Source organism: Salmo salar, chromosome 09 (genome assembly GCF_965601325.2).
Source record: "Salmo salar chromosome 09, fSalSal1, whole genome shotgun sequence".
NCBI classification, from domain to species: Eukaryota; Metazoa; Chordata; class Actinopteri; order Salmoniformes; family Salmonidae; genus Salmo; species Salmo salar.
Window position 1 is genome coordinate 61,018,431 of NC_138299.1, and position 27,769 is coordinate 61,046,199.

General features: G+C 42.4%; 1 protein-coding gene across 4 annotated transcripts in view; it reads left to right on the top strand.

Moving 5' to 3' along the window:
- LOC106611507 (protein diaphanous homolog 2) overlaps positions 1-27,769 on the top strand; it is a 686,561-nt gene that overhangs the window by 180,132 nt on the left and 478,660 nt on the right. For all 4 annotated transcript variants that reach the window (XM_082955835.1, XM_082955838.1, XM_082955836.1 and 1 more), the window contains 7 exons: positions 8,588-8,662; positions 8,756-8,825; positions 9,764-9,900; positions 15,095-15,203; positions 18,229-18,339; positions 20,305-20,417; positions 24,709-24,825. In XM_082955835.1, the coding sequence (XP_082811961.1) occupies positions 8,588-8,662; positions 8,756-8,825; positions 9,764-9,900; positions 15,095-15,203; positions 18,229-18,339; positions 20,305-20,417; positions 24,709-24,825 (732 nt within the window). The remainder of the gene's footprint in view (positions 1-8,587; positions 8,663-8,755; positions 8,826-9,763; positions 9,901-15,094; positions 15,204-18,228; positions 18,340-20,304; positions 20,418-24,708; positions 24,826-27,769) is intronic.

A 27,769-nucleotide genomic window follows, 5' to 3' on the forward strand; every position in this document is an offset into this window, starting at 1 on the left:
TTTAAGAGCTGTGTGTGGTCGGGACAGCTGAGCATTTCAATCCACTCTAGGAAGAAGGAAGAAAGAACCAAGTGAAATGATTGGGATTGCATCTCAAATTACACCCTTTTTTCTAACACAATGCCATCTCTGTGTTTCCCTTCCTTCTTCTTTCTTTCCATCAGTGCCTATTGAGAACACAACATTCTATATTAATCATGCTTCCAGGTGTTTCATATTTGGACCTTTCTCCTTCCTGGTTTGTGTTGTGTATTACATCTGATGCCCAGAGGGCAGAGGAGATATACAGGAAGTCAAGGTCAGGGTGTGGAAAGGCTATGCCATTCATTAAGTCATATTCACAAAGATGTATGTATTTTTATTCATTAATTAGCTACTCAACACAATTTTCTTGGTATTGCAAAAGTCATAACTTTTCAGACAGGCAATTGTTTGAGGATACTGATTAACGTTTTATATAAGCTATAACAGTTTTTGAAAGGACACGCATGGACACATTTGAAATTGTATCATTCTTGAGAATGTGAACTTAACATCTTCTGTCTGACCAAAGAGCAAAATGGAGATGTTGCGTGCTAACTGCAGTCATTGGAATTCAGTATTTTCTTGTTATCACTGTGACTGATTTACATTGTAGTTTATACCCTTCACAGTATATGCCATGAAAAAGTATTTACCCCTTTTCGGATTTTCTCGATTTTTGCATAAAAAGTAATATTAGATAAAGGGAACCCGAGTGAACAAATAACACAATATTTTGATACTTATTTCATTTATTTAATACAAAAAGTTAACACCCAATGCCCCCGTGTAAAAAAGTAATTGCTCCCTTACACTCAATAACTGGGTGTGCCACCTTTAGCTGCAATGACTGCAACCAAGCACATCTTGTAGTTGTTGATCAGTCTCTCACATCGCTGTGGAGGAATTTTGGCCCATGCAGAACTACTTTAACTCAGCTACATTTGGTGGTTTTCGAGCATGAACTGCTCTTTTCAGGTCCTGCCACAACATCTCAATTGGGTTTAGGTTTGGACTTTAACTTGGCCATTCCAAAACATTACATTTGCCTTCATACATGACCAAAGTGTGCTTCAGCCCATGGACAGATGGCCAGACATGCTCCTTTAGAATTCTCTGATACAGAGCAGAATGCATGGTTCCTTCAATGATGGCAAGTTGTCCAGGTCCTGAGGCAGCAAAGCATCCCCAAACTATCACACTACCACCTCCGTGCTTGACCTTTGATATTTTTATTTCACCTTTTATTTAACCAGGTAGGTCAGTTGAGAACAAGTTCTCATTTACAACTGCGACCTGGCCAAGATAAAGCAAAGCAGTGCGACACAAACAACACAGTTACACATGGGATAAACAGTCAATAACACAATAGAAAAATCTATATACAGTGTGTGGAAATGTAGTAAGATAAGGGAGGTAAGGCAATAAATAGGCCATAGTGGTGAAATAATTACAGTTTAGCATTAACACTGGAGTGATAGATGTGCAGAAGATGAATGTACAAGTAGAGATACTGGGGTGCAAAGGAGAAGAGAAAAAAAACAATATGGGGATGAGGTAGTTGGGAGGGCTATTTACAGATGGGCTGTGTACAGGTGCAATGATCGGTAAGCTGCTCTGACAGCTGGTGCTTAAAGTTGGCAGCAGAGAATTGGCAGCAGCGAATTGGAAGGAAAGGCGGCCAAAGGAGGAGTTGGCTTTGGGGATGACCAGTGAAATATACCTGCTGGAGCGCATGCTACGGCTGGGTGCTGTTATGGTGACCAGTGTGCTGGGGTAAGACGGGGCTTTACCTAGCAAAGACTTATAGATGACCTGGAGCCAGTGGGTTTGGCGACAAATATGAAGCGAAGGCCAGCCAACGAGAGCATACAGGTCGCAGTGGTGGGTAGTATATGGGGCTTTGGTGACAAAACGGCTGGCACTGTGATAGACTACATCCAGTTTGCTGAGTAGAGTGTTGGAGGCTATTTTGTAAATTACATCTCCAAAGTCAGTGATAGGTAAGATAGTCAGTTTTACGAGGGTAAGTTTGGCAGCATGAGTGAAGGAGGCATTGTTGCGAAATAGGAAGCCAATTCTAGATTTTATTTTGGATTGGAGATGCTTAATGTGAGTCTGGAAGGAGAGTTTGCAGTCTAACCAGACACCTAGGAATTTGTAGTTGTCCACATATTCTAAGTCAGAACCGTCCAGTAGTGATGCTAGATGGAAGGGCGAGTGCGGGCAGCGATCGGTTGAAGAGCATGCATTTAGTTTTACTTGCATTTAAGAGCAGTTGGAGGCCAGGGAAGGAGTTTGTATGGCATTGAAGCTCGTCTGGAGGGTTGTTTACACAGTATCCAAAGATTTAAAAAAAATAAATAATAATATTTCACCTTTATTTAACAAGGTAGGCTAGTTGAGAACAAGTTCTCATTTGCAACTGCGACCTGGCCAAGATAAAGCATAGCAATTTGATACAACAACACAGAGTTACACATGGAATAAACAAAACATACAGTCAATAATACAGTTGAACAAAAGAAAACAAAAGGTCTATATACAGTGAGTGCAAATGAGGTAAGTTAAGGCAATAAATAGGCCATGGTGGCGAAGTAATTACAATATAGCAATTAAACACTGGAATGGTAGATGTGCAGAAGATGAATGAGCAAGTAGAGATACTGGGGTGCAAAGGAGCAAGATAAATAAATAAATACAGTATGGGGATGAGGTAGGTAGATAGATGGGCTGTTTACAGATGGGCTATGTACGGGTGCAATGATCTGTGAGCTGCTCTGACAGCTGGTGCTTAAAGCTAGTGAGGGAGATATGAGTCTCCAGCTTCAGAGATTTTTGCAGTTCATTCCAGTTATTGGCAGCAGAGAACTGGAAGGAAAGATGACCAAAGGAGGAATTGGCTTTTGGGGTGACCAGTGAGATATTCCTGCTGGAGCGCGTGCTACGAGTGGGTGCTGCTATGGTGACCAGTGAGCTGAGATAAGGCGGGGCTTTACCAAGCAGAGACTTGTAGATGACCTGTAGCCAGTGGGTTTAGCAACGAGTATGAAGCGAGGGCCAACCAACGAGAGCGTACAGGTCGCAGTGGTGGGTAGTGTATGGGGCTTTGGTGGCAAAACGGATGGCACTGTGATAGACTGCATCCAGTTTGTTGAGTAGAGTGTTGGAGGCTATTTTATAGATGACATCACCGAAGTCGAGGATCGGTAGGATGGTCAGTTTTACGAGGCTATGTTTGGCAGCATGAGTGAAGGATGTTTTGTTGCAATATACGAAGCCAATTCTAGATTGAATTTTGGATTGGAGATGCTTAATGTGAGTCTTGCAGTCTAACCAGACACCCAGGTATTTGTAGTCCACGTATTCTAAGTCAGAGCTGTCCAGAGTAGTGATGCTGGACGGGCGAGCAGGTGCGGGCAGTGATCGATTGAATAGCATGCATTTAGTTTTACTTGCGTTTAAGAGCAGTTGGAGGCCACGGAAGGAGAGTTGTATGGCATTGAAGCTCGTCTGGAGGTTAGTTAACATAGTGTCCAAAGAGGGGCCAGAAGTATACAGTATGGTGTCGTCTGCGTAGAGGTGGATCAGAGAATCACCAGCAGCAAGAGCAACATCATTGATGTATACATAGAAGAGAGTCGGCCCGAGAATTGAACCCTGTGGCACACCCATAGAGACTGCCAGAGGTCCGGACAACAGGCCCTCTGATTTGACACACTGAACTCTATCAGAGAAGTAGTTGGTAAACCAGGCGAGGCAATCGTTTGAGAAACCAAGGCTGTTGAGTCTGCCAGTAAGAATGTGGTGATTGACAGAGTCGAAAGCCTTGGCCAGGTCGATGAATATGGCTGCGCAGTAATGTCTCTTATCGATGGCGGTTATGATGAGGACCTTGAGCGTGGCTGAGGTGCACCCATGACCAGATTGCATAGCGGAGAAGGTACGGTGGGATTCGAAATGGTCGGTAATCTGTTTGTTAACTTGGCTTTCGAAGACCTTAGAAAAACAGGGTAGGATAGATATAGGTCTGTAGCAGTTTGGGTCAAGAGTGTCTCTCCCTTTGAAGTGGGGGATGACCGCGGCAGCTTTCCAATCTTTAGGGATCTCAGACGATACGAAAGAGAGGTTGAACAGGCTAGTAATAGCAGTTGCTAAATATTGCGGTGGATACATCTAGAAAGAGAGGGTCCAGATTGTCTAGCCCGTCTGATTTGTAGGGGTCCAGATTTTGCAGCCCTTTCTTAACATCAGCTATCTGGATTTGGGTGAAGGAGAAATGGGGGAGGCTTGGGCAAGTTGCTGTGGGGGGTGCAGAGCTGTTGCTCGGGGTAGGGGTAGCCAGGTGGAAAGAAAGCATGGCCAGCCGTAGAAAAATGCTTATTGAAATTCTCGATTATCGTAGATTTATCGGTGGTGACAGTGTTTTCTAGCCTCAGTGCAGTGTGGAGCTGGGAGGAGGTGCCCTTCTTCTCCATGGACTTTACAGTGTCCCAGAACTTTTTTGAGTTTGTGCTACAGGATGCACATTTCTGTTTGAAAAAGCTAACCTTTGCTTTCCTTACTGCCTGTGTATATTGGGTCCTAATTTCCCTGAAAATGTGCATATCGCGGGGGCTATTCGATGCTAATGCAGTACGCCACAGGATGTTTTTGTGCTGGTCAAGGGCAGTCTGGAGGGAACCAAGCGCTATATCTGTTCTTAGTTCTACATTTTTTGAATGGGGCATGCTTATTTAAGATGGTGAGGAAAGCACTTTTAAAGAATAACCAGGCATCCTCTATTGACGGAATGAGGTCAATATCCTTCCAGGATACCCAGGCCAGGTCGATTAGAAAGGCTTGCTCGCTGAAGTGTTTTAGGGAGCGTTTGACAGTGACGAGGGGTGGTCGTTTGACTGCGTACCCATTACGGATGCAGGCAATGAGGCAGTGATTGCTGAGATCTTGGTTGAAGACAGCAGAGGTGTATTTAGAGTGCAGGTTGGTCAGGATGATATCTATGAGGGTGCCTGTGTTTACTGATTTAGGGTCGGAGGTTCTTACTGTGGAATGAAGGGTTTAGGTTTCGCCAGACATAACGAGATCCATGGCATCTAAAGTTTGCCAAAACGTACCTGGAAGATCGTCAAGACTCCTGGAAGAATGTTCTTTGGACAAATTAGTCATAAGTGGAACTTTTCTAGATCACCAACTACAGGAAGCGTTTGGTTGCCATGATTATAGCTAAAGGCGGCGCATCCCATTTTTGAGTGTAAAGGGGCCCTACCTTTTCACACACAGGCATTGGGTGTTACATAACTTTATTTATAACTTAATTCATTTATCATTATGTTATATTATTTGTTTACTCAGGTTCCCTTTATCTAATAGTAGGTTTAGGCTGAAGATTTAATTACATTCAGTGTCGAAAATCTGCAACATTTTAGAAAATCTGAAAGGGGGCAAATATTTCATGGCACTGTATATGTGTGGGCATTTGACATCATTCCCATTGGGCGTGCTATTCTGATTCTTTCAGTAAGTCATTGCATTGATTGGTGGGAAATGGCTTTAGCCTTCAGAATGCAGAATCATAAGCCTGGAAGCCTCCCCGTGCTCGGTTTCAGGTTCTAATGTCAAGAGCAATTTGTTGCTAAGAGCTCAAGGCCTCAAGTGGAATGCAGCCGTGCTGAATAGGTCAGGAGTGGCAGAGTGGGACAGAGGTATGGCTCAGTCCATAATACAATATGAAATATATTGCTCTCAATGACACAATACTCCCCGATGCCAGTCCCAATTAAATAACACAAGAATGAACAATGTTGGGCTACTGGCTGAAATCAATGTGCCTGAAAGGCATCACAACACAGGCCATCTGATCAGCCAGACAGAAAGACTGAATTCGTGTCAGATTCCACAGCCAGCAATGAACAATTCCAGTCGAGTCGGTTGCATTGGCTGTTGCACAAAAGCAAAGCATTCTCTCCAGCATCAATTACATTTCCCATGCCAAATCTGTCTGTAGCAATATGATTAACACCACTCAGTAAATCCATTCAACACCACATATGGCATACTTGATAGTGACACACCACGGCAGCTTATTATTTCATTATAGGGAATTGCATTGCCTTGTTCGTGAGCTACATACATGGTGGCAGTAAAGGTCAGATGTGTAAATGTTTCCATTTGGGAACTTGAAGACAGATGAAGTATTCATTATTATTGCCTCCCAATAACTATTCTTGTTGGCAGGGAAGATTAACACAAAATATGAAGCTGACAGGAAACCAAATGTAGAAGATTTGTTGCTATCTGAACGGACAGGAAATTCCTTATATATCTCTAGGCCGTGCTCAAATAAGCATTGTCAACACATTGTTTACGTTTGCATCCGTGCTCTGGGTCCAGACTGTGAAATCATCTAATATAGTTCTGGGTTTTGTGGCACCTAACATAAATACAGCATAATTGTGTCTTTACCAGCAGAAATAGTATACATAAAAAATGGCTACTTTTTCATTTTGGCAGCGGAATGTACTGTACATGATTGTGGAAAGTAACACAATTTGGTGACACTTAACTGCAAGATTATATCCATCAATATTTCATGAACAAGTTCCACCCCAAGTTAATGAGATCCTTGAATTCATGCCACAAATTGATTAAAGGAGGAAGCTGAAAGGGAATTGGATCCTATTTGGCTATTGTGCTGTTGCAGCTTTGACAGACAGACCGATGGACAGCCAGACAGACGGATGGACAACATAGAGTACACAAACATACAGACAGAATGAGACTACCCATCCTGGACCCACACTTTAAATCCTAACTCCACTATTCATCCACTTTAGTCACCTCCAAACGAAAGCTGCTTGATTTCCCTGCAGTGAAGAGATAGTCGCCTCAAAACAATAAAAGCTTGTGACAACATGCTAGGGAAAGGAGGCATCTTCACTTAACCAGCTGTCAGTGTTTTCTGTGAAGTAGCAACGTTTTTGCTTTGTTTACTTCCCATCTTGTTGAGGAAATAGATATGTTGAGGCACAGGTTATTCCAACCACACGGATTGTGTCATATCACTGTCCGGTGTATCAAATCAGGCTAGATTAAATGTAATCTGCCTGAGCTACGAACGTGATCACCCGATGCATCTCATTTGGTTGTCATGGCAGTTTTTGAGGCCGCCTGTTTTACACTCCTAGACATTGTATACGACCACCCGGTATCGGCGGCTACATCTCAGGTTACACAGAGCACTGTGTAATAATCAGAATACCTCTCCACAAATATTTGCTTAATTTCCCCTAGCTCTCGCGTAACTGCTCCATCAACCATGTCGCCTCTTTCCCCTCTTTTTTGATGTCTCACGTAAGTCATTTGCTCCTACCACCTCTGTATTGATGTCGGGCTGTTATAAACAGCACATGATTGTGCAATACATTGAGCCGGGCTCGATTGTTTCACCGAGATCACATTTTTGCTATCGGGTTTAGCTAACTGTGTTTGCATGCAATAAACTGCCTGCCGCAAAGCAGATCTCGTGAAGGGAAGTGGCAAACATTGAACCGCGAGGCTCACCTCAGTAAACAAGAGTTATATATTTTGGACATTATGCTGAGTGGTTTTATAACAAAGAAGATCATTATGCTGTACTGTACAGCGTAATGGTAGTAAATTGCAAATTGGGTTGGGCTTGGCCCGGTAATGCATTTTGAGGAATGGGTTCGGAGGGCTTCAGTAGTCTTAATAATTCTCCATTCATTTTGCTGCAGATCAAAGAAATACCTCACTTCACCTCGGAGGAACAGCCTCGGGCCAGTAAGCATCGTTCCTAATCGAGGGTCTTCTCTGACTGCCGAGTCAATACAAATGATTTTAATATGCATGTTCTTATTGCATTGAATCATTGTCAAGAAGGCAAAATAAATCATTGAATTATGGCCATTTAATGCTACAAATTGCTCAATGCGTTTTGTGTTATTGACAATCGAGCGGCAAGAGCAAGTGATGCTAATGACATAATCTAGGTGTGATCGGGGGGTCAGCCCCTGCCTCACTCACTCTCCGCCACATACCCCATCGCTGACAAACAGTCTCATCTGCGCTGGATCATTTGCTGTCTCCAGATACGCTTGTGGTTTATTGCCAATTATCTCCCGTGATCCATTATCGATTACAGTGTTATCTTTCTTGCATTGCTTAATCTTTTGGTGGCACTACAGCACGCTGCGGGGGGCCTAGAATCACACTGCTAGACCACAGGAGCAGGACATATGATGGATGATTGTTTATTTGCCTGTAAATGAATATGTGATACACATTCTAGCATTTAGTGTACAAAAATAGGGGCTGTGTTGATTTGCGACTCTATCTCTCATCAATAGATTCGCCGCAGAAATAACCAGAAAAAATGGAGACAATTTTTGTGGAGATGATCATCCTCCTCAGTGACAATGAAACCAATACCACCAATTACTTTTTATGTATGATTCAACAGCTGTTAGTCTGGCTCTGAACTACAGTATGTACGTTGTCTGACTTAGTTTTCTGACTGTCTGTTTTTTATTTACATTTTTCTTAGCTGGGTGAACAACTTTGGCCATGAAGGACTGGGCCTCCTCTTGGATGCATTGGATAAGTTACTGGATAAGAAACAGTAAGCTTCTTACATTTCAACTACTTATCTTCTCAATAGGCTCTACATACTGTCTAAATCTATCATTCCTTTCCTTTCTCAACTCTTTTTCAGGCAAGAAAGTATTGACAAAAGAAACCAGCACAAGCTGATCCAATGTCTCAAGGCCTTCATGAACAATAAGGTTTGTACTTGTTGGGTTGGTCAAAGGCTTTTATTCCAAAAGTTTTACTTACTGCAGTTTCTCTTGATTCCTGAGTGTTTTTAGATAGCCATATAGCAGGACTCAATTGGCACCCGAAGTTGGCCCTCAACCACTTGAACAATCAATGTAATCATTTATTCTGCTTTTTACATCGACTCAAAGTAATCCGAGGAGGGAAGAGAAGGACAGTACAGTGCAGAGGTGGTTCTGTATTCACCTTAAAGTGCTCCACACATAGACTGAATTTCTATAGCGTCAATGCCTCAATTTCAATGGCAAACCTGGAATAAAGTCTTATTCACATTGAAAAGGAGCAAGAGCGGTAGAAATTAAATCAATAAAAAGTGATATCACTTTATACCCGTATGTAGTCATCTCAAAATCCTGTATGATGAAACCAGGTTGGTTGTTTTTCCTATCTAGAATGGCTGGACTTCGACAAGTGCTATTACGGGCAAGTAAAGCGGAGCTAATTTGCCATGTTGAGCCCATTGTCACCAAGTATTTAATTATTCTTTTTTGGGAAGCAGCACTGTCTCATCTCTCGAAAGTAGCACATTCTTCAAGGATGGATGAGATATTGATATTGTTACCCTTTATAAAATCCCCATATGTGGTCAAGTATGCCCATTGCTTGAATCTGAGATAGATTTAAAGGTAGTAGAGGACTATAAGTATTTGTCCCCACAGCCCTGTCCTGAATTGGCTTAATTCATCATAATCTCAATTTTCCCTTGGCCTCTATGTCCCTCTTTAAAAGAGAATTAGGGCTAACTATTACTTATATTAGAGGTTCTTTGTAAAGTTAGTAGTTCTTTTTTTAACTGTAAGTGAGCGATCTCTATGAATGCAAATGCTCTCATTAATTTATACCCTATGGACACTTTTTCTTTTCTTCCTCTCTTACATGTCTACAGTATGGACTACAAAGGATTCTGGAAGATGAGCGGAGCTTGCTTCTCCTGGCCAGGGCCATTGACCCCAAACAGACCAGTATGATGACTGAGATCGTCAAGATCCTCTCAGCTATCTGTATCATTGGAGAGGAAAACATGTAAGTTCACTGCAACATACTTCATTAGCAACCCTCATCCACCATTATTTTATCCTCAATGTCACTCTCTGTGCCATGCATTGTCTTCCTCCCCACTTCTCCCTCTAGCAACGTAATACCATCATGTACATTATGAGATTAAGGAAATATATTTGTAAGCCACAGGAGGCTGCTGAGGGGAGGACGGCTCATAATGAAGGCTGGAATGGAGTGAATAGAATGGTATCAAACACATGGAAACCGTGTGTTTGAGGAATTCCATACCATTCCATTTATTCTGTTCCAGCCATTACTATGAGCCCATCCTCCCGAATGATGGTGTCACCAACCTCCTGTGTTGTAGACAATCCGTCACTGGCCCCTGCACAATACATTCTGTGCACTCATTGCATTTGCAGCAAGGGCTTTGAGCTGTATCGGTGCACTGCCAGTTAACATGTTCTGATTTAGCAGTTTGGGCTATGTAATGTATTTAAGTGCTCAGTGTTGTTGGCCATGAACACACAGCTTCGCTGACAGATTATAAATTGAATCCAGCGGAGCTCTTTTTTTATTGTGTCTGCCACAGAGCTGGACTAGAATAACAATGGCACTTCAAAGTAGGTCTGCATGCAGCAGAGGAAAATAAACTAACTGACAAATACGAGAACCCAGTTAAAACTGTTTTTCGCAAATCAGCTCCTCTGAATGCGTCTGCGGGACCATGGTTTTGGCCCCTGCTATGTTCAATGTAGGTATGTAAAAATGTGTGTGTCTCAATCCTTCCAATGATCACAGCCATGATTAAGCATGCACAGCTGATTGACAGAAAATAGAGCTGAGGCCTCACTTTCTAACAACCTCGTCTGATAGAGAGCTATGCTGTGATGTTGGCTCATTCTCAACACCACAAACTAAGTGACAGAATCGAAGGGCGAACGCGAGGAGTTAAGCAGATGTAGCGCTTTTTTAAGTTACAGTTTGAACTAGCATTAAACCACTATGTCTGTACCCCTACACATGTCTGCAGCTTTATCACCCCTATCACATAGAAAAGGGCTGCTCCATTTATCTATAGTACCAGTCAAAAGTTTGGACACACCTACTCATTCAAGGGTTTTTCTTTATTTTTACTATTTCTACGTTGTAGAATAATAGTGAAGACATCAACACTATGAAATAACACATATGTAGTCATGTAGTAACCAAAATGTTTTTATTATATTTGAGATTCTTCAAAGTAGCCACCCTTTGCCTTGATAACACCTTTGCACACTCTTGGTATTATCTCAACCAGATTCATGAGGTAGTCACCGGGAATGCATTTCAATTAACTTCTTGGGGCTATGTGGGACGCTAGCGTGCCACCCGTGGTGCACCCTATCAACAGCAGGTGCATTTCAAGAGCGGCAAATTTGAAACCAAATAAATGTCAAAATTCAAATTTTTCAAACATACAACTATCTTACACCCTTTGAAAGATAAACATCTCCTTAATCTAACCACGTTGTCCGATTTCAAAAAGGTTTTACGGCGAAAGCATAAAGTTAGATTATGTTAGGAGAGTACATTGACAATAGCTGTGTGTAATGTTTTGTCAATTCAAAGACAGGCGTCACCAAAACCATAAAACCAGCTAAAATGATGCACTAACCTTTTACAATCTCCATCAGATGACACTCCTGGGACATTATGTTAGACAATGCATGCATTTTTAGTTCTATCAAGTTCATATTTATATCCAAAAACAGCGTTTTACTATGGCATTGATGTTGAGGAAATCGTTTCCCTCCAATAACCGGCAATCAAGTCAGCACCACAAATTAAATAATTAAAATTAGAAAACATTGGTAAAATATTATATTGTCATTTAAAGAATTATAGATTTACATCTCTTGAACGCAATCAACTTGCCAGATTTAAAAATAACCTTACTGGGAAATCACACTTTGCAATAATCTGAGCACTGCGCCCAGAAAAATATGCTTTGCTATACAGACAAACGGCCATGTTGGAGAGATCTAAAATCGAAAATACTATGTAAATAATCCATTACCTTTGATTCTCTTCATCAGATGTCACTTCCAGGAATCCCAGGTCCATAACGAATGTAGTTTTGTTCAAAAAAGCTCATCATTTATATCCAAAAAGCTCCGTGTTGTTAGCACATGATCTAAGCCAGCCGGACTTCTCGTCATGAACGAGGGGAAAAAATATATTTCCGTTCGTTCAAACATGTCAAACGTTGTATAGCATAAATCATTAGTGCCTTTTTTAACCAGAACATGAATAATATTCAAGGTGGACGAATGCATTCTCTTTTATAACGTATTGGAACGAGGGTACCCAACATGAACTCGCGCGCCAGAGTCTAATCGGCCATCACCGTTCCATGGCTCTTGTTCGGTCAGATCTCACAGTAAAAGACTCAAAACACTTTGTAAAGGCTGGTGACATCTAGTGGAAGCAATAGGAAGTGCCAAAACATTAATCAACCCCTGTGTGTTTCAATGGCATAGGCTTAAAGGTAATTCAACACATCAGGTATCCACTTCCTGTCAGAAAATGTCTCAGGGTTTTGCCTGCCAAATGAGTTCTGTTATACTCACAGACACCATTCAAACAGTTTTAGAAACTTTAGGGTGTTTTCTATCCATATATAATAAGTATATGCATATTCTAGTTACTGGGTAGGATTAGTAACCAGATTAAATCGGGTACGTTTTTTTATCCAGCCGTGAAAATACTGCCCCCTAGCCCCAACAGGTTAACAGGTGTGCCTTGTTCAAAGTTAATTTGTGGAATTTATTTTCTTCTTAATGCGTTTGAGCCAATCAGTTGTTGTGACAAGGTACGGGGGTATACAGAAGATAGCCCTATTTAGTAAAAGACCATGTCCATATTACGGCAAGAACAGCTCAAATAAGCAAAGAGAAACGACAGTCCATCATTACTTTAAGATATGAAGGTCAGTCACTCTGGAATATTTCAAGAATTTTGAAAGTTTCTTCAAGTGCAGTCACAAAAACCATCAAGTGTTATGATGAAACTGTCTCTCATGAGGACCACCACAGGAAAGGAAGACCCAGAGTTACCTCTGCTGCAGAGGATAAGTTCATTAGAGTTACAAGCCTCAGGAATTGCAGCCCAAATAAATACTTCACAGAGTTCAAGTAACAGTCACATCTCAACATCAACTGTTCAGAGGAGACTGTGTGAATCAGGCCTTCATGGTCGAATTAATGCAAATAAACCACTACTAAAGGACACCAATAAGAAGAAGATACTTGCTTGGGCCAAGAAACAGGAGCAATGTACATTAGACCAGTGGAAATCTGTCCTTTGGTCTGATGAGTCCAAATTTAAGATTTTTGGTTCCAATCACCGTGTCTTTGTGAGCTGCAGAGTAGGTGAACGGACGGTCTCTGCATGGAGCATGGAGGAAGAGGTGTGATGGTGTGGGTGTGCTTTGCTGGTGACACTGTTTGTGATTTATTTAGAATTCAAGGCACACTTAACCAGCATGGCTATCACAGCATTCTGCAGCATTCTTACGCCATCCCATCTGGTTTGCGCTTAGTGGGACTATCAGTGGTTTTCAACAGGACAATTAGCCAAAACACACCTCCAGGCTGTGTAAGGGCTATATGACCAAGAAGGAGAGTGATGGAGTGCTGCATCTGATGACCTGGCCTCCATAATCACCTGACCTCAACCCAATTTAAATGGTTTGGGATGTTAGACCGCAGAGTGAAGGAAAAGAAGCCAATGAGTGCTCAGCACATGTTGGAACTCTTTCAAGACTGTTGGAAAAGCAGTCCAGGTGAAGCTGGTTGAAAGAATGCCAAGAGTGTGCAAAGCTGTTATCAAGGAAAAGGGAGGCTACTTTGAAGAATCTAAAATATAACTGATATTTTGATTTGTTTAACACTTTTTTGGTTACTACATGATTCCATATGTATTATTTCATAGTTTTGATGTCTTCACTATTATTCTACAAAGTAGAACATAGTCAAAATAAAGAAAAAACCCTTGAGTGAGTAGGTGTGTCCAAACTTTTGACTCGTACTGTATATGTCACATTTATTCCACACATATACTTCACATAATGGTTATAGGTCACTAATATTATTTCTAGGATTTCTAGGTTTCCCCTTCCCAGTGCAAAGATTTGGATGGAGGCAAACTCACATAACACACATCAGTCTAATATAACCTATAAATGACTCGTTTTTGTCAACAGACCTCCATCCTCCTCCCATGCCGTCACTGGGTTGGGTGGTACTCGGTGGGTAGACAGGGAGCACCCTGTGTAGGTTCTCCCCATATCTTTCCTCTCCTTGCTCCTCTGCAATACTTTTTTTGAGCAAGGGGGAAGATCACAGGCATGGCTGGGTCATGAGACATCATTCCTCCCTGGGGACCCACGAACGCTTCAGCCCATCCTGGATGGCAAAGAGGCGAGAAACAGAAAAAAAAGAATGAGCTGAGAAAAAAACGAAACAAAAGCTTCCACACAGCTCTCTCTCTCTCTCGCCTAGTCTTTGTTGTGCTTCTCCTGTGTATAGGAGATAAAGGCACGACAGCAAACCTAGCATTTACAACCCCGATGAGAGAGGCCCCCATGTCTGATCTGATGGTGTGATAAAGTGACGCCAGCTAAATAACTTTTCTTTGCCGTTTACTGAAGTGGCTATTTAAACTGACTTCAACTACTTGTGTTGCAGCCCCCGTTTGTGTGCAGGCACATAGCAAGATATTTCTTTAGTGTGATGCCTTCGTCTGAAATTGACCAAATCATTATTCAGCAAAGGTGCCGTGAGCGCTTGTAAACGGTCTAATTTGCTTTCACAACAATAGGTGTTTGTATACGTTAGTTCTGTACTCTTTTCCCTGAAATAAATTGCTCCTGCCCTGGCATCAACTACATTTTATTATGAATAGCTTTTACTGTGGATGATATCAGCTACACAGGCGTTGTATGAGCATCACCAGAGCAATGAACTGTAGTGGCTAAATTGGTTAAATACAATGCACAGTGTTGCCATCAAAGACAAACATTTGTCTTGGGTCCCCACAGAATGCCCCTGACAAAGACATGGGAAGAGATGAGATGATATATGCGGATGAGGTGAAAATGATCTTATCTTAAATGTCCTGTCGGTGGGGCGATAAAGGCGCTTGTTGACTTTTTTGTCTGTTTGCTTTCTCTCAGCCTGGATAAGATTCTGGCTGCCATGACAATTGCAGCAGAGAGGAATAACAAGGAGAGATTCGCTCCGATAGTGGAGGGACTGGAGAATCACGAAGCCCAACAGCTCCAGGTCAGTGTATACAAAGCCTGTTGGATACAGACACACTCATATAACATAAACACACACACACACACACACACACGTGCACACATTGATTCATGCACCCCTTTCTCCACATCTTTCCCTTAGAACCCATCTCATAAATATCCACTTCAATTCACACTTGTTCAACCTGCCATTTACAGAGTATCACATGTTGTAATGCCTGTATTCTTTTAATGCTAGTCTGCTTGGATTCGAGTCTTACAACATTATTCTGCATTCATAGATATTAATTCACAAACAGGTTTAGCAACTCTTCCAAGTTTTATCCATGATCTTAACTTGTTGACCTTTGAGGCAAGTTGTGGAAAGAAACACCTTTTTAAAACTCACATATATGCACATAATACAGTAATACAATAAATCACCCAAGTCTGCCATGTCATGTGCAATGGACAGAACTCGGCTCTAGTCAGTGTCATTCACAAAAATGGCCTCTCGGCTTGGAGCCGGTGTTTGACACGGAGTCGACCGTGGGCTATTAAAATGCATTGAAGGTTCTCTCTCCTGCCCTAATAATCATAATCTGCTTCACTAGAGAAGCCCTACTCTGAAAATGGACTCCGAAAAATAACACGAGACCAGAAGAGACATGTTGACTTTCTGAGATGTTTTTTCTCATCCTTGTAATAAATATTTTTCCGCTTTTTCTCAGTGTTGTCGAGGTGGGTCTCTGAGGACCCAGAGGAAAAGGGCTGCCATACAGCAATACATCTGTCTTTTCTTCTGTATTTTACTTTTCTTTCTCTGGCACTTTGCTGCACTCCAAATATTTTGAGGAACAAATCACTGCAAACCGTGTATTTAATAATTTGTGAAATAATTTGTAATGTGCAGAGTGGTGTATCTATGGGAAGGAGGGAAGGGGGGGGGGGGTAAAGGAAGGGAAGGGAAGGGAGGTAGAAAGCCCTTTGATTGTTTTCCTCAATCCCAAAACTGCAGCGAATGAAAAGAATCACCGCTAATTGTGAAGTAAATTAAACTACCTTGCTGATGCAGAAGGTTAAAAGAAATTAGAATACTTTTTAAAAACCTTCCGATGGTGCTGTGGATCCTGACTTTGTTAATGTGATTAAAATGGGTTTTGCCGATGGTTCGAGCTTTGCTCACTCCACTGTAGAGAGAAAGCCAGCCTGCATCCCAACTTTAAACCATCCCAGCAGTCCCACTTTTAATTACACTGACAGAAATCTCCTACTGTAAGCTCGGTTCACATGACACCTGAGCTTCCCCCTTGCGTTGTCGCCAACCCCGGAAACAAGCACCACAATAACCCTCCCTGAACCAATTCCACACAACAAACATTGTTGAGGTTTGTCTGCTTCGTATGATAGGAGGACAAATCTACATGTAGAGGAAGAGAAGTATGGACCTAGCTACTCATCCAGACAAAATAACTCTCGGAATATCTCTCTTGCTTTTGAAAGGCTAAAGATGGAAGTAAATTGATGAGAGTGAAGATAGTTTCAGCAAGGCTTCTAGTCTAGTGTCCCTGGTGGGTAGACTTCAGGCTTGGATGCCCAGTTCTTGGTCCAAGGCTCTGGAGGCCCTATTGGATCATTTAGAGGTCTGCTATGTTGCTGCTTGGCTCCATTGGCATGCTCTCAAAGCCACTGTCACATCCCCTTCCACACCACCAGCAGCACAAAACAGCCTTGGAGTTCTTCTTAAAGGGATACTTCGGGGTTTTGGCAATGAGGCTCTTTATCTACTTCCCCGGAGTCAGATTAACTCGTAGATACCATTTTTATGTCTCTGTGTCCAGTATGAAGGAAGTTGGAGGTAGTTTTGTGAGCCAATGCTAACTATAGTATATCCATATCCAGTCATTGCACTAATGCTAGTTACCATTGACTCGCAAAATGACACAGAGACATAAAAATGGTATCTACGAGTTAATCGGACTCTGGGGACTCTGGGGAAATAGACAAAGAGCCTCATTGCCAAAATTAGTATCCCAAAGTATCCTTTTAAGCACACTGCTTTCCCGGGGCGCGGCAGGCCTGGCACGTATGTCTGTATAAAGAGTCCCCATTAGCACCGACACATTCCCATAAACCATAACACTGTGTGCCCTCACTCCACTGGATTAATACAAACCTGTTCGATCCCTCTGTCCCCCGGCTATAGAAGGGGGAAAAACACACCAAAAACAAACCAATGCTGTTCATTCCAGATGGCTCTTATTCCCCATCGCCAGCTGAATTCTCACTAGCCATGTCCTCCGAGGGCATTAATTGGGCTAGAATATGTGGGTGTCTGTGTGTGCACGCGTGTGTGCACATGTGCGCATGTGTGTGTCTGTATGAGTCTCTCCAGGAAAACACTTACAGGAGGAATCGGTGTGAAAAACAGCCCAGGGACAGCATTCACAATGGACCGTTAATAAAAAATGCGGGCCAACACAAACGTGCCGATAGAGGTTTTCTAAAGACTACTTTTCACATGTCGTTCACGGAGATCCTTCAGCTCCTGATAAATTCGCCTGTCGGAGGAGCACTCTGTCTTCTCCCAGCGCTGCTCCCCAGAGCCGCCTTATAGTCCGTTAAGGCCCATCAGCGTTTTCCCTTTGCCCTCTTTCTCCCATCCCTCCATCCCTCGTCTCTTCCCTAATCCAATAAATCAATTACAAATGCATATCTGGTCAGCGAACTCCCCGGATTTCTTCTCTTTTCGACTTCCTCTTACCCTCTACTTCCTTTTTGCTCCCTCTACACCATACTCACACTATGGCCTATCTCTCCTCTTCCCTCTCATCTCTTTGCTCTCCTCTTTCCTTTCATCTCTGGGAAAATGTATAAACATATGTTTTTTCACACATAGGTCTTGTAACTCAACAGTGCCTGCTACATCATAAAATAGATTGATACCGTACACAGAGGTCAAGCATGATAAATCACCCTATCACCATATCATTTAATGTTCAGTAGAATGAATGCCATAAATGTGTTCTCTCTAACGGTCTCTCTGGTATTTGTGTGCTGAACAACAGGTGGCCTGCATGCAGCTGATCAACGCCCTGGTCACCTCTCCGGACGATCTGGACTTCAGGATACATCTGCGCAATGAGTTCCTCCGCTGTGGCCTCAAAAAGATCCTACCGGTGAGCCACCCTGAAAGTTGGTTAGATTTCCTTGTCGTCACAATTTGCAGAAAATAGCGAGCTAGGCATTGTGAAGAAACTGTATGAATGTAGGTGCATTATCATTTATACACTGTTTCGATTTGGTTTTAGTCATTTTAAAGTATATTGAGTTCGTCCCCCCCCCAAAAAGAATGTACTCTATCCTCCCGTGGGCTGGATTGGACTCCCTTGCATGTCGTATGTTTGACACCCCTGATTTTTCTGGGCCATTACAGGAAGTAGCAAATGCACATCCCTTTATGCATTTGTATACTGTATGTATATTGCTCCCATTATTATATTGGAGCGTTGTAGCTCACCTCACCGCGTGGCACCACCTCACTGATCACAGCTCGCTCTGGGCATCATCAATCAGCAGTCAGATCCTTGCACTTGGTTAAGACAAATAAGCATCCACTCATCACCCATGACCTAATTTGCAGAGGGGAATTTGCCACTTGTTAATAAGTCATCCTGAATCCTGACTGCTCCGCTTGAATATTGCTGTCATTAGTTCAATTATTTTCCTTTCTGCCCCCCGATATGATGGAGTTTCCTTTACAATAATTCATTAATGCCGCATTTGAAGCTTTAATGCAAGCATTTAAACTGACGCAGGGCCCACTAATTGTGAATTATGTTGTGGAGCCAATAAATAGTCAAGTGACCAAGAGGAAAACAAAAATTAACCAGGTCCATGATGAAGTACAGGGGTATTGCTATTGGCCCACAGTCCTTGAGTCCCCTTATTTCTGTGGCATTGCGTGCTGCTTCCCTCTCTGAACTGTCGTTTCCGAAGACAGATGGCATGCCCAAAGAGAAGTGAGGTGATTGATAGATGCAGAAATTGGGTTACATTTGGCATGGTGTCATCGGTAAACTCCAACTCTGATGATTCATAGGAAAGTTGTAAAGTGCACCGTTAAAGCCCCTTGTGGAATGGGCAGGTGTGGAGAGCTGGGTGATTCAGGTATACCAGGCTGGCAGGGAAGGGGGGTGATGGGTATTTTATTTTATACATTTTTATTTTGTTAAACCTTTATTTAACTAGGCAAGTCCGTTAAAAACAAATTATTATTTACAATGACGGCCTACCCTGGCCAAACCCTAACCTGGACGACGCTGTGCCAATTGTGCGCCACTCTATAGGACTCCCAATCACGGCCGGTTGTCATACAGCCTGTAATCGAACCAGAGTCTGTAGTGACGCCTCTAACACTGAGATGCAGTGCGTTAGACCGCTGCGCCACTCAGAAGCCTGAATCCTAGATTCAATGGTCTCCGTTAATGGAACCAGTTAGGGAAACACTTGCATCTTTAATAGCAAGCTAGTGAGGGACAGAGAGAGAAGTGAGGGGCACAGTATAGGCAGAACCGTGCCCTAGGCCTATCTATCGGGCAATCAAAAGCTGTATCTTGCAATGGAATGCTGTGACATATCATCAACGATATGAATACGCTAGGATAATGAGATGAGCGCGATGCAACACTTCAGTCACACACAGTATCTGCGCATGTGCACGGGTTCTCTTCATGGCAGCCAGGGCACCAAAACAGAGGAGAAGTTGAGCCTTGTGCTGTTGCGGAAATTGACCCTCTATGCTGTTTACTTTCTGCTACGTAAAATTGGGATTTTTCTTAACGTTAAGGATCCCAATTTTGTTTAATAATTTTAATGTTTAAACATTCACACCCCTAGAACCATTATAGGCTAGTACAATCTAGTTGAGTTATGTAGGTTTATGTAGTACTGATAACACTGCATATAAATTAATGAATCTGTACGGTACTGTATATGCATCCAATGCTCTGTTGTCTCTCTCATTAAATCACATTACAATACAACACAGCCCAACATTTTCCGTTGCGTTGGAACAATCAATAATGAGGTATTGAGTCCTTTGCTGTCTAATACCACAGTCTATTCATGTCTCTGAATTACAGGAGATGAAAGAGACAGAGGAGCTGGACATCCAACTGAAGGTGTTCAACGAGAACAAGGAGGAGGACTCCATTGAGCTCTCCCATCGCCTTGATGACATCCGTGCTGAGATGGAATATCCTTTTGTCCGCCTGCGCCACTGCACCGGCCATGGAAAAGGGCTGCTGGAAATGAGTGTATTGTGTCGGCCATACCAGGCTTACAGGTCTAAAGCAGGCATGGTCGGGTTCATTAGAGAAGAATTTGAGGATCTATAGTGCAATCTCCCTGACCTATCTCTTACCTGGTTAACCAGGTAAACAATCTATTCTCGCCTTTTCTTGCCTCTGTTCTTCTCCCCCTCTCATCGCCATTCCTCATCTCTCGGACGTCTAGATCTTACCTAGATGATGCAAGACACAGAAGGCGGCTGTCAATCACTACCAGTTGTTTTGTCTACAGAACAAATTCTGTTTATTTTATAGCTACCACATTTAATTTTTTTTATTTAACCAGGTAGGCAAGTTGAGAACAAGTTCTCATTTACAATTGCGACCTGGCCAAGATAAAGCAAAGCAGTTCGACACATACAACAACACAGAGTTACACATGGAGTAAAACAAACATACAGTCAATAATACAGTAGAAAAATAAGTCTATATACAATGTGAGCAAATGAGGTGAGATAAGGGAGGTAAAGGCAAAAAAGGCCATGGTGGCGAAGTAAATACAATATAGCAAGTAAAACACTGGAATGGTAGATTTGTAGTGGAAGAAAGTGAAAAGTAGAAATAATGGGGTGCAATGGAGCAAAATAAATAAATAAATACAGTAGGGGAAGAGGTAGTTGTATGGGCTAAATTATAGATGGGCTATGTACAGGTGCAGTGATCTGTGAGCTGCTCTGACAGCTGGTGCTTAAAGCTAGTGAGGGAGATAAGTGTTTCCAATTTCAGAGATTTTTGTAGTTCGTTCCTGTCATTGGCAGCAGAGAACTGGAAGGAGAGACGGCCAAAGGAGGAATTGGCTTTGGGGGTGACCAGAGAGATATACCTGCTGGAGCGCGTGCTACAGGTGGGTGCTGCTATGGTGACCAGTGAGCGGAGATAAGGGGGGACTTTACCTAGCAGGGTCTTGTAGATGACCTGGAGCCAGTGGGTTTGGCGACGAGTATGAAGCGAGGGCCAGCCAACGAGAGCGTACAGGTCGCAGTGGTGGGTAGTATATGGGGCTTTGGTGACAAAACGGATGGCACCGTGATAGACTGCATCCAGTTTATTGAGTAGGGTATTGGAGGCTATTTTGTAAATGACATCGCCAAAGTCGAGGATCTGTAGGATGGTCAGTTTTACGAGGGTATGTTTTAAGTTTTGTTATGGTACAGCGGATAAATGTTTTAGTGCCGTTGCTTTGGCTGGTACACGTTTAGTTAGATATGACAAGTTGGTTTCTCCAAGTCGTCCCTCTAGGTCCGCTCAACTGGAAACTTTATGAGTGGTTAAAAGTGAGCCCTAATTGGGTCCCGAGTTTGAGACTTGTTTTAAAGCATATTTGGCTAGGTGCCTAATAATTCAAGGATTATCTCTAAGGGCATTTGGATGTGTGAAACACTGACATGATAGGTAGACAGTGCAGGGCCAGATACTGTTATACAGATGTTCTCTCTGCCAACCTTTGTCTCCCCAAATCCCACAGTGCTCGAATATCCGCCACTGAGTGCTGTGCTGAGTGACAGTTACTATTCACGCTCCGAGAGGGAGAGAAAGAGAGAGAGAGAGCGAGGGAAGGGGTAAAAACGGACACTGCACCTGGATTAATGATGTGCTTGAGCAGGTTCACAAATTATCAGGCCCAATGTTTGTTTCCAAGGACAATGTGGTATTGATCTGTGAATAGTCTTCATGATGTGCATGCTAGCTCTACTCTCTGACACACACAAACATGCACACACACAAACACACATTCCCGGCTGCCTCCTCTGTAGCTTGTTTTCCCTGCCTGCCTCATAAATATTAACACAGAGAGACGCATGTCCTCTGTGTCCGGCCCAGGTCCGGGTGCTGAGGGGGTGACTCCGGGCCACTAATGAATATTAATGATGCTGTGGAATAGTGATTGATTGACCCTACCACTGACTGGTCCACATCGCACCTCCACTGCTGCTCATTTTTATTCATGATCCCCAGCTCCACAACACGAGTAGAAGTCAAATGTAGCAAGAGAAAGAGAGCGAGGGAGAAAAAGAGAAGTGTGTGCTTTTGGATTTGCATTGTTCTGTAGGTAGAGCTTTGTTCATGTCTGCTGCTTACAGATAGATGTAGCTGCTTGGACGCTTTCCAAGTCCGGGCTTCTTCCATACTTACAGTACTCCCCACCCCCCTCAAATACCAGTGTGGTGAGCCTATAATTGCATCTCACCGGCTTGGTAATTCTCATCGACTTCATCCAGGCTAATACAGGAGTGGAAAACAATACTTCAGAGAAGTCTGTATTCCCATCTCCTGCGCTCGCCGAATTTGGTATGGGAGAACCGTTTTAATTACAATTGTGGCGGAAGTGAATAGGAAAATGTCAAACAGTGTTAAAAAGGATTGATTTGCACTGATTGCGGTGGCCGGATCATGTGGTGTATGAAATAGTGAGTGCAGTTGGAGAGAATGATGCGGTGTTCTGTCATTTTGCGTGCCATGTCTTTGCACTGATTGTCAGGTGATGCTCATTCATGCTAAAGTTAACTTTTCAGAGGCGATCAATGCTCGATTGTCATTTAAATATTTTGAGACAATGAGTTTAACAGTTTTTCCATCCGAGTGATATAATTTGCTTTACACAACTTTGACGGGGCCACCCAACTTTGACATGGCCTATTCTAAAAACCCCGAAACGAAGCTAGTCCAACCATGTCCTCTCCCATAATCTGAGGAAGGCAGGTCCTTGGTCCCTCCTTTTAAGCCCTCTGGGCAAAAAAATTACACAAATCAGATAGGTTTATTTACTGCTTGCTGACCACAGACAAATGTGAATGAACGCAGAGCCACTGACTGTGAAAGTGTTTTAAGCCATACAGTGTATCACGCCACAGTCAGCACGCAAATATTTCAGCAGACATTGTTAAAACGTACATTACATATTATGATGGCTATTGATTTTTCATCCTTCTCAGTTTAACACTGCACTTCCCACCTTACTCTATTTCCTTGTTTTCTGCATGTGTGCACATATTTCAAATAGGGCTATTTGTTTCGTTTTTTTTACATGCTTTTCAAACGATGAATATCCACGGGAGGATCCTTTCTCAACCAAACAGTTATGCATAACCCCCTCAGGCTATTTATTTCTCACATTTTTTTTTTACAGTTTTGGGACTGTTTTTTGTTGTTGTAGTTCAAACAAGATCAAATGAAATCTCGCTATAGATTAAAATCCCATGTGAATATTTCTCATAAACACAAATGATATACAATAGATAGTAATTTGATCGTGATATTATTCTGAAATCCCACTTGGATATTATTTGTAAAGTCACTTTTGTCTTGATTTGAACGTTGCTTCCTATGGTTTCAATTCCATACAAATCAACTGTGAGATGTGCCAAGTGCTCCATTTCGCAGCCTCTGACAGTTCCTGTTCTTTTTGGAAAACAAATAGCCAGCAATTCAACTCAGAGAAACGGACATAATAAAAATAAAAAAAAGACACCACTTTTCTGATGAAAAAAACCCAACAGACAATGATTTCTTATCTGATTCAACAACTATTTTAGACATCAAAAGCCATCGCTCACACTCCTTGGGGAGCCGAGTTGTCCGACACATAATCAATACCTTTTGCAAGTTTAAGAACACATCTTTTCTCTTCGATGGACAAGACAAGGCACAATCGTGAAGACTTGAATTTCAGCAATATTTTCCACAGTGACTGATCCCCTTTTCATGATTCTCCCTTAAAATATTCAAACCCGACGGAGTTTTCATGTGATTAATTTCCTCCTCCTTGAAAGGTGTCAAGTGACAGGTAGACCACAGGGACCATTCTTTATTGCCAATTCCCCTCCTCATGTTAGCTGTTTACTCTTCTGCAGCTCCCCGATGGGAAAACGGATGTGAGGAGTTGTCGCAGTGTTTGCTTGTACACAATGACGCCTGTCTGAGTACTTGATTGAGGGGAGAAATTGTAAAACAAACACTGTGAATCGAGGATCTATCGAAATTATTCTGATGTATTTTAGAATGCACTGTCACTGTATTATTAGATTGCTATGAGGAGAGATAGTGAAAGCTAATAATGGAACTGGTTAGAAAGGGCACATAGATTGTACTGCTGTATATTTTTTCTTAAAAAAAATTCTGCATTATCCCTAGTACATTTTCACTCATACTGTACAAGAAAAAAGGCCATGCCGTTATATACCTTAATCCCCTTCTCACTGATATGGGTGAGGTGTACCATCTCCTGTCCAACATGGTGAAAGACACTGGATCGGAGACCTACTTCCTGTCCATCCTACAGCACCTCCTGCTCATCAGGAATGACTACTACATCAGGTGACTTCTGCCCACAAACACCCATGTCTCTTTTCACTGTTTTCACAGGAGACTGCATTTCCACAAGACTGGTCTTGAGAAAGGCATAAGGCAAACATTTTGACATTAAACAGTTTCTACTCTATACTGTATGTAGCTCTTTAGGGGATATACTTTACTTTGTAGAGCTGATGCGCTAGTTCTGCATTATCAGCACAGAAACCTCAGACGTCCTCTCCTTGACACCATATTCGAGTTAGGCCAGATAATAAAACACGCCACTGACTCCTGTAGATTACAGTGTGCTACGAGCCTTTCAGATGTAAAGCTACTTCCTGCAATATACCATTTCCCATGCATGCTTTTATATCCTTAGCACTTTATTATTATACCTTTATTTCAACAAGGAACACAGACTGAGACCAAGGTCTCTTTTACAGCTGGGCCCTGCGTATACATGTTTACACATACAGTTTAGGTACAATGATTAAAAAACTAAACAAGACAAACAAAACGATCACAGATAACACAAACAAATTCAGCAACAGATTACATTTACACATAGGTTATTCCCCTAACAGCACAAGAACTTGCATTACCCGAAACAGTAACAAGCAATACAAAAATAAAAATCCTCCAATAAATATTTAAGATGGGCAAGGGGGACAAGAGTCTCAAGTTTAAGTTTAGTCTGCAGGCTATTCCATCGGCAAGGAGCGTAACAGGAAAAGGCAGCCATACCCAACTCTGTGGAAATCGCATGGGCCTCAAGTGTAATCCATGCTTGAGACCTGGTTTTAGGAGTTCTAATTCTAATATTGATGAGTGATGATAAATAAGAAGGTAACTTACTCAGAAGTGCTTAGTGGTGAAGGTGTAGCACTGAGAGGTCAGAAGACATGTAAGCATTAAACATTATCTTGGCAGATGACCTAGCGGTTAGATCGTTAGGCCAGTAACCGAAAGGTTGCCAGTTCAAATCCCCCAAAATTAGGTTGTTCCGCCCTTGAGCAAGGCAGTTAACCCCCCACAACAACAGCTCCTTGGGCGTCCAAATTGGCAGCCCCCGCACCTCTCCGATCCAGAGGGGTTGGGTTAAAAGCGGAAGTCAAGTTTCGATTGGACCTTATGTGCAATTGATGATCAAAAGAAATGTAATCCTTTAATTAAAGATTCACATGTCCTCTCAAGGCATCTCTCACTCTCTCTCTGTGTGTCTATCTGTCTCGCTCTGTTTCTTTCTCTTTCCTTCTGTCTCTGTCTCTCTCTCTGTCTGACTCTAACCACTGTGTGCAAAGTGCCAGGGTCATATCAGAAGAGATCTAATATTCTGTAGTTTTGAACGATTAGGTAATTATTCAAATGGCAGCCTGCCTCGGCAGTGTAAATGTGTCAATCACAGGAAAAGGATGCAGACTGCGGCGGCGTCTGTGATGGCAATGACAGTGATCAATTTGCTGCTGTGTCAGACTTTTCACAGAATGAAAATATTTTACAGAAAAGTGAGAAGGAAAGAGGATAGACGAGAGAGAATAAGAATTTACCATAGACAAGATGCTGCTCACTCGGCTGGTATGAATAATGCATTCCTCATCTTGTTGGAGAAGGTGAGAAATAGAAAACACATTAAGCAGCGAGTACAGCAAAGTCCACCTCAGCACTCCTGTCTGTGTCTTCTCCCCACTACTGACGCCACAGCTCTCCAATAGGATCACTACAAATGGTCATAAAAAATGAATGTGCTTATTAAAGATAAGCTTTTAAAAATACTTTCCCCTCTGCTCTCTCTCCTTCCCTACTTCATGAGAAAGACATATAATTCCACATACATCATCGGGCTTTGCGAGGTGCGGTCGGTCGGTCTGACTCAAGGTTCTATATCCAGCTTGGCCTCAATTCATCATCAATATATCCTTTTTCGGCTACTTTGAACCTGCATATCTTTTTATGTTCCAGATTAAATTGGCTGGTTGGGAAATGGTATGTCTTTAATTTTAGATTAAAGGGATCCCGTAAAATCATTTCTGGTTTTGATGAATATATCGCTATTGGGATCCGGGGGGGGGGGGGGAGTTGGCCACCGTCGTCACTCGCACTCGCTGTCAGGCCAAATCAGGTGATGGAGCGAAACTTGTCCATAGGTGTATGGGATGGCTTCCTGATCAAAGGGACATGCAACAGAGACATGCCTATGCCAATATTCCAGCAGAACGGGGGCTTTGATTTCAAAGGTGTTACAGTGCCTTCAGAACCCCTTTTTGCTGTGTTATAACCTGAATTTAAAATTTTGTTAATTGAGATTTCTGTCACTGGCCTACTGTAACGAGTGCGCTGAGAGTCGGGAAGCAAGTTCAGGGAGTGAGTGTTTTAATAAATAAACATAACATAATACAGAACAAGAAAACACAAACAACGCACAGACATGAAACAGAAACAATAACGCCTGGGGAAGGAACCAAGGGAGTGACATACATAGGGAAGGTAATCAGGGAAGTGATGGAGTCCAGTTGAGTCTGATGACGCGCAGGTGCGTGTAACGATGGTGACAGGTGTGCGCCACAACGAGCAGCCTGGTGGCCTAGAGGCCGGAGAGGGAGCACATGTGACACCTACACACAATACCTCATAATGTCAAAGTGGAATTATGTTTTTAAATTTTTGTAACAAATTAATTAAAAATGAAAGTTTAAATGTCTTGAGTCAATAAGTATTCAACCCCTTTGTTATGGCAAGCCTAAATAAGTTCAGGAGGAAAAAGTTGCTTAACAGGTCACATAATAAACATGGACTCACTCTGTACTATAATATTGTTAAACATGAGTGATTACCTCATCTCTGTACCCCACACATACAATTATCTATAAGATCCCTCAGTCAAGCAGTGAATTACAAATGCAGATTCAACCACAAAGACCTGGGAGGATTTCCAATACCTCACAAAGAAGACAACTATTGGTAGATAGGT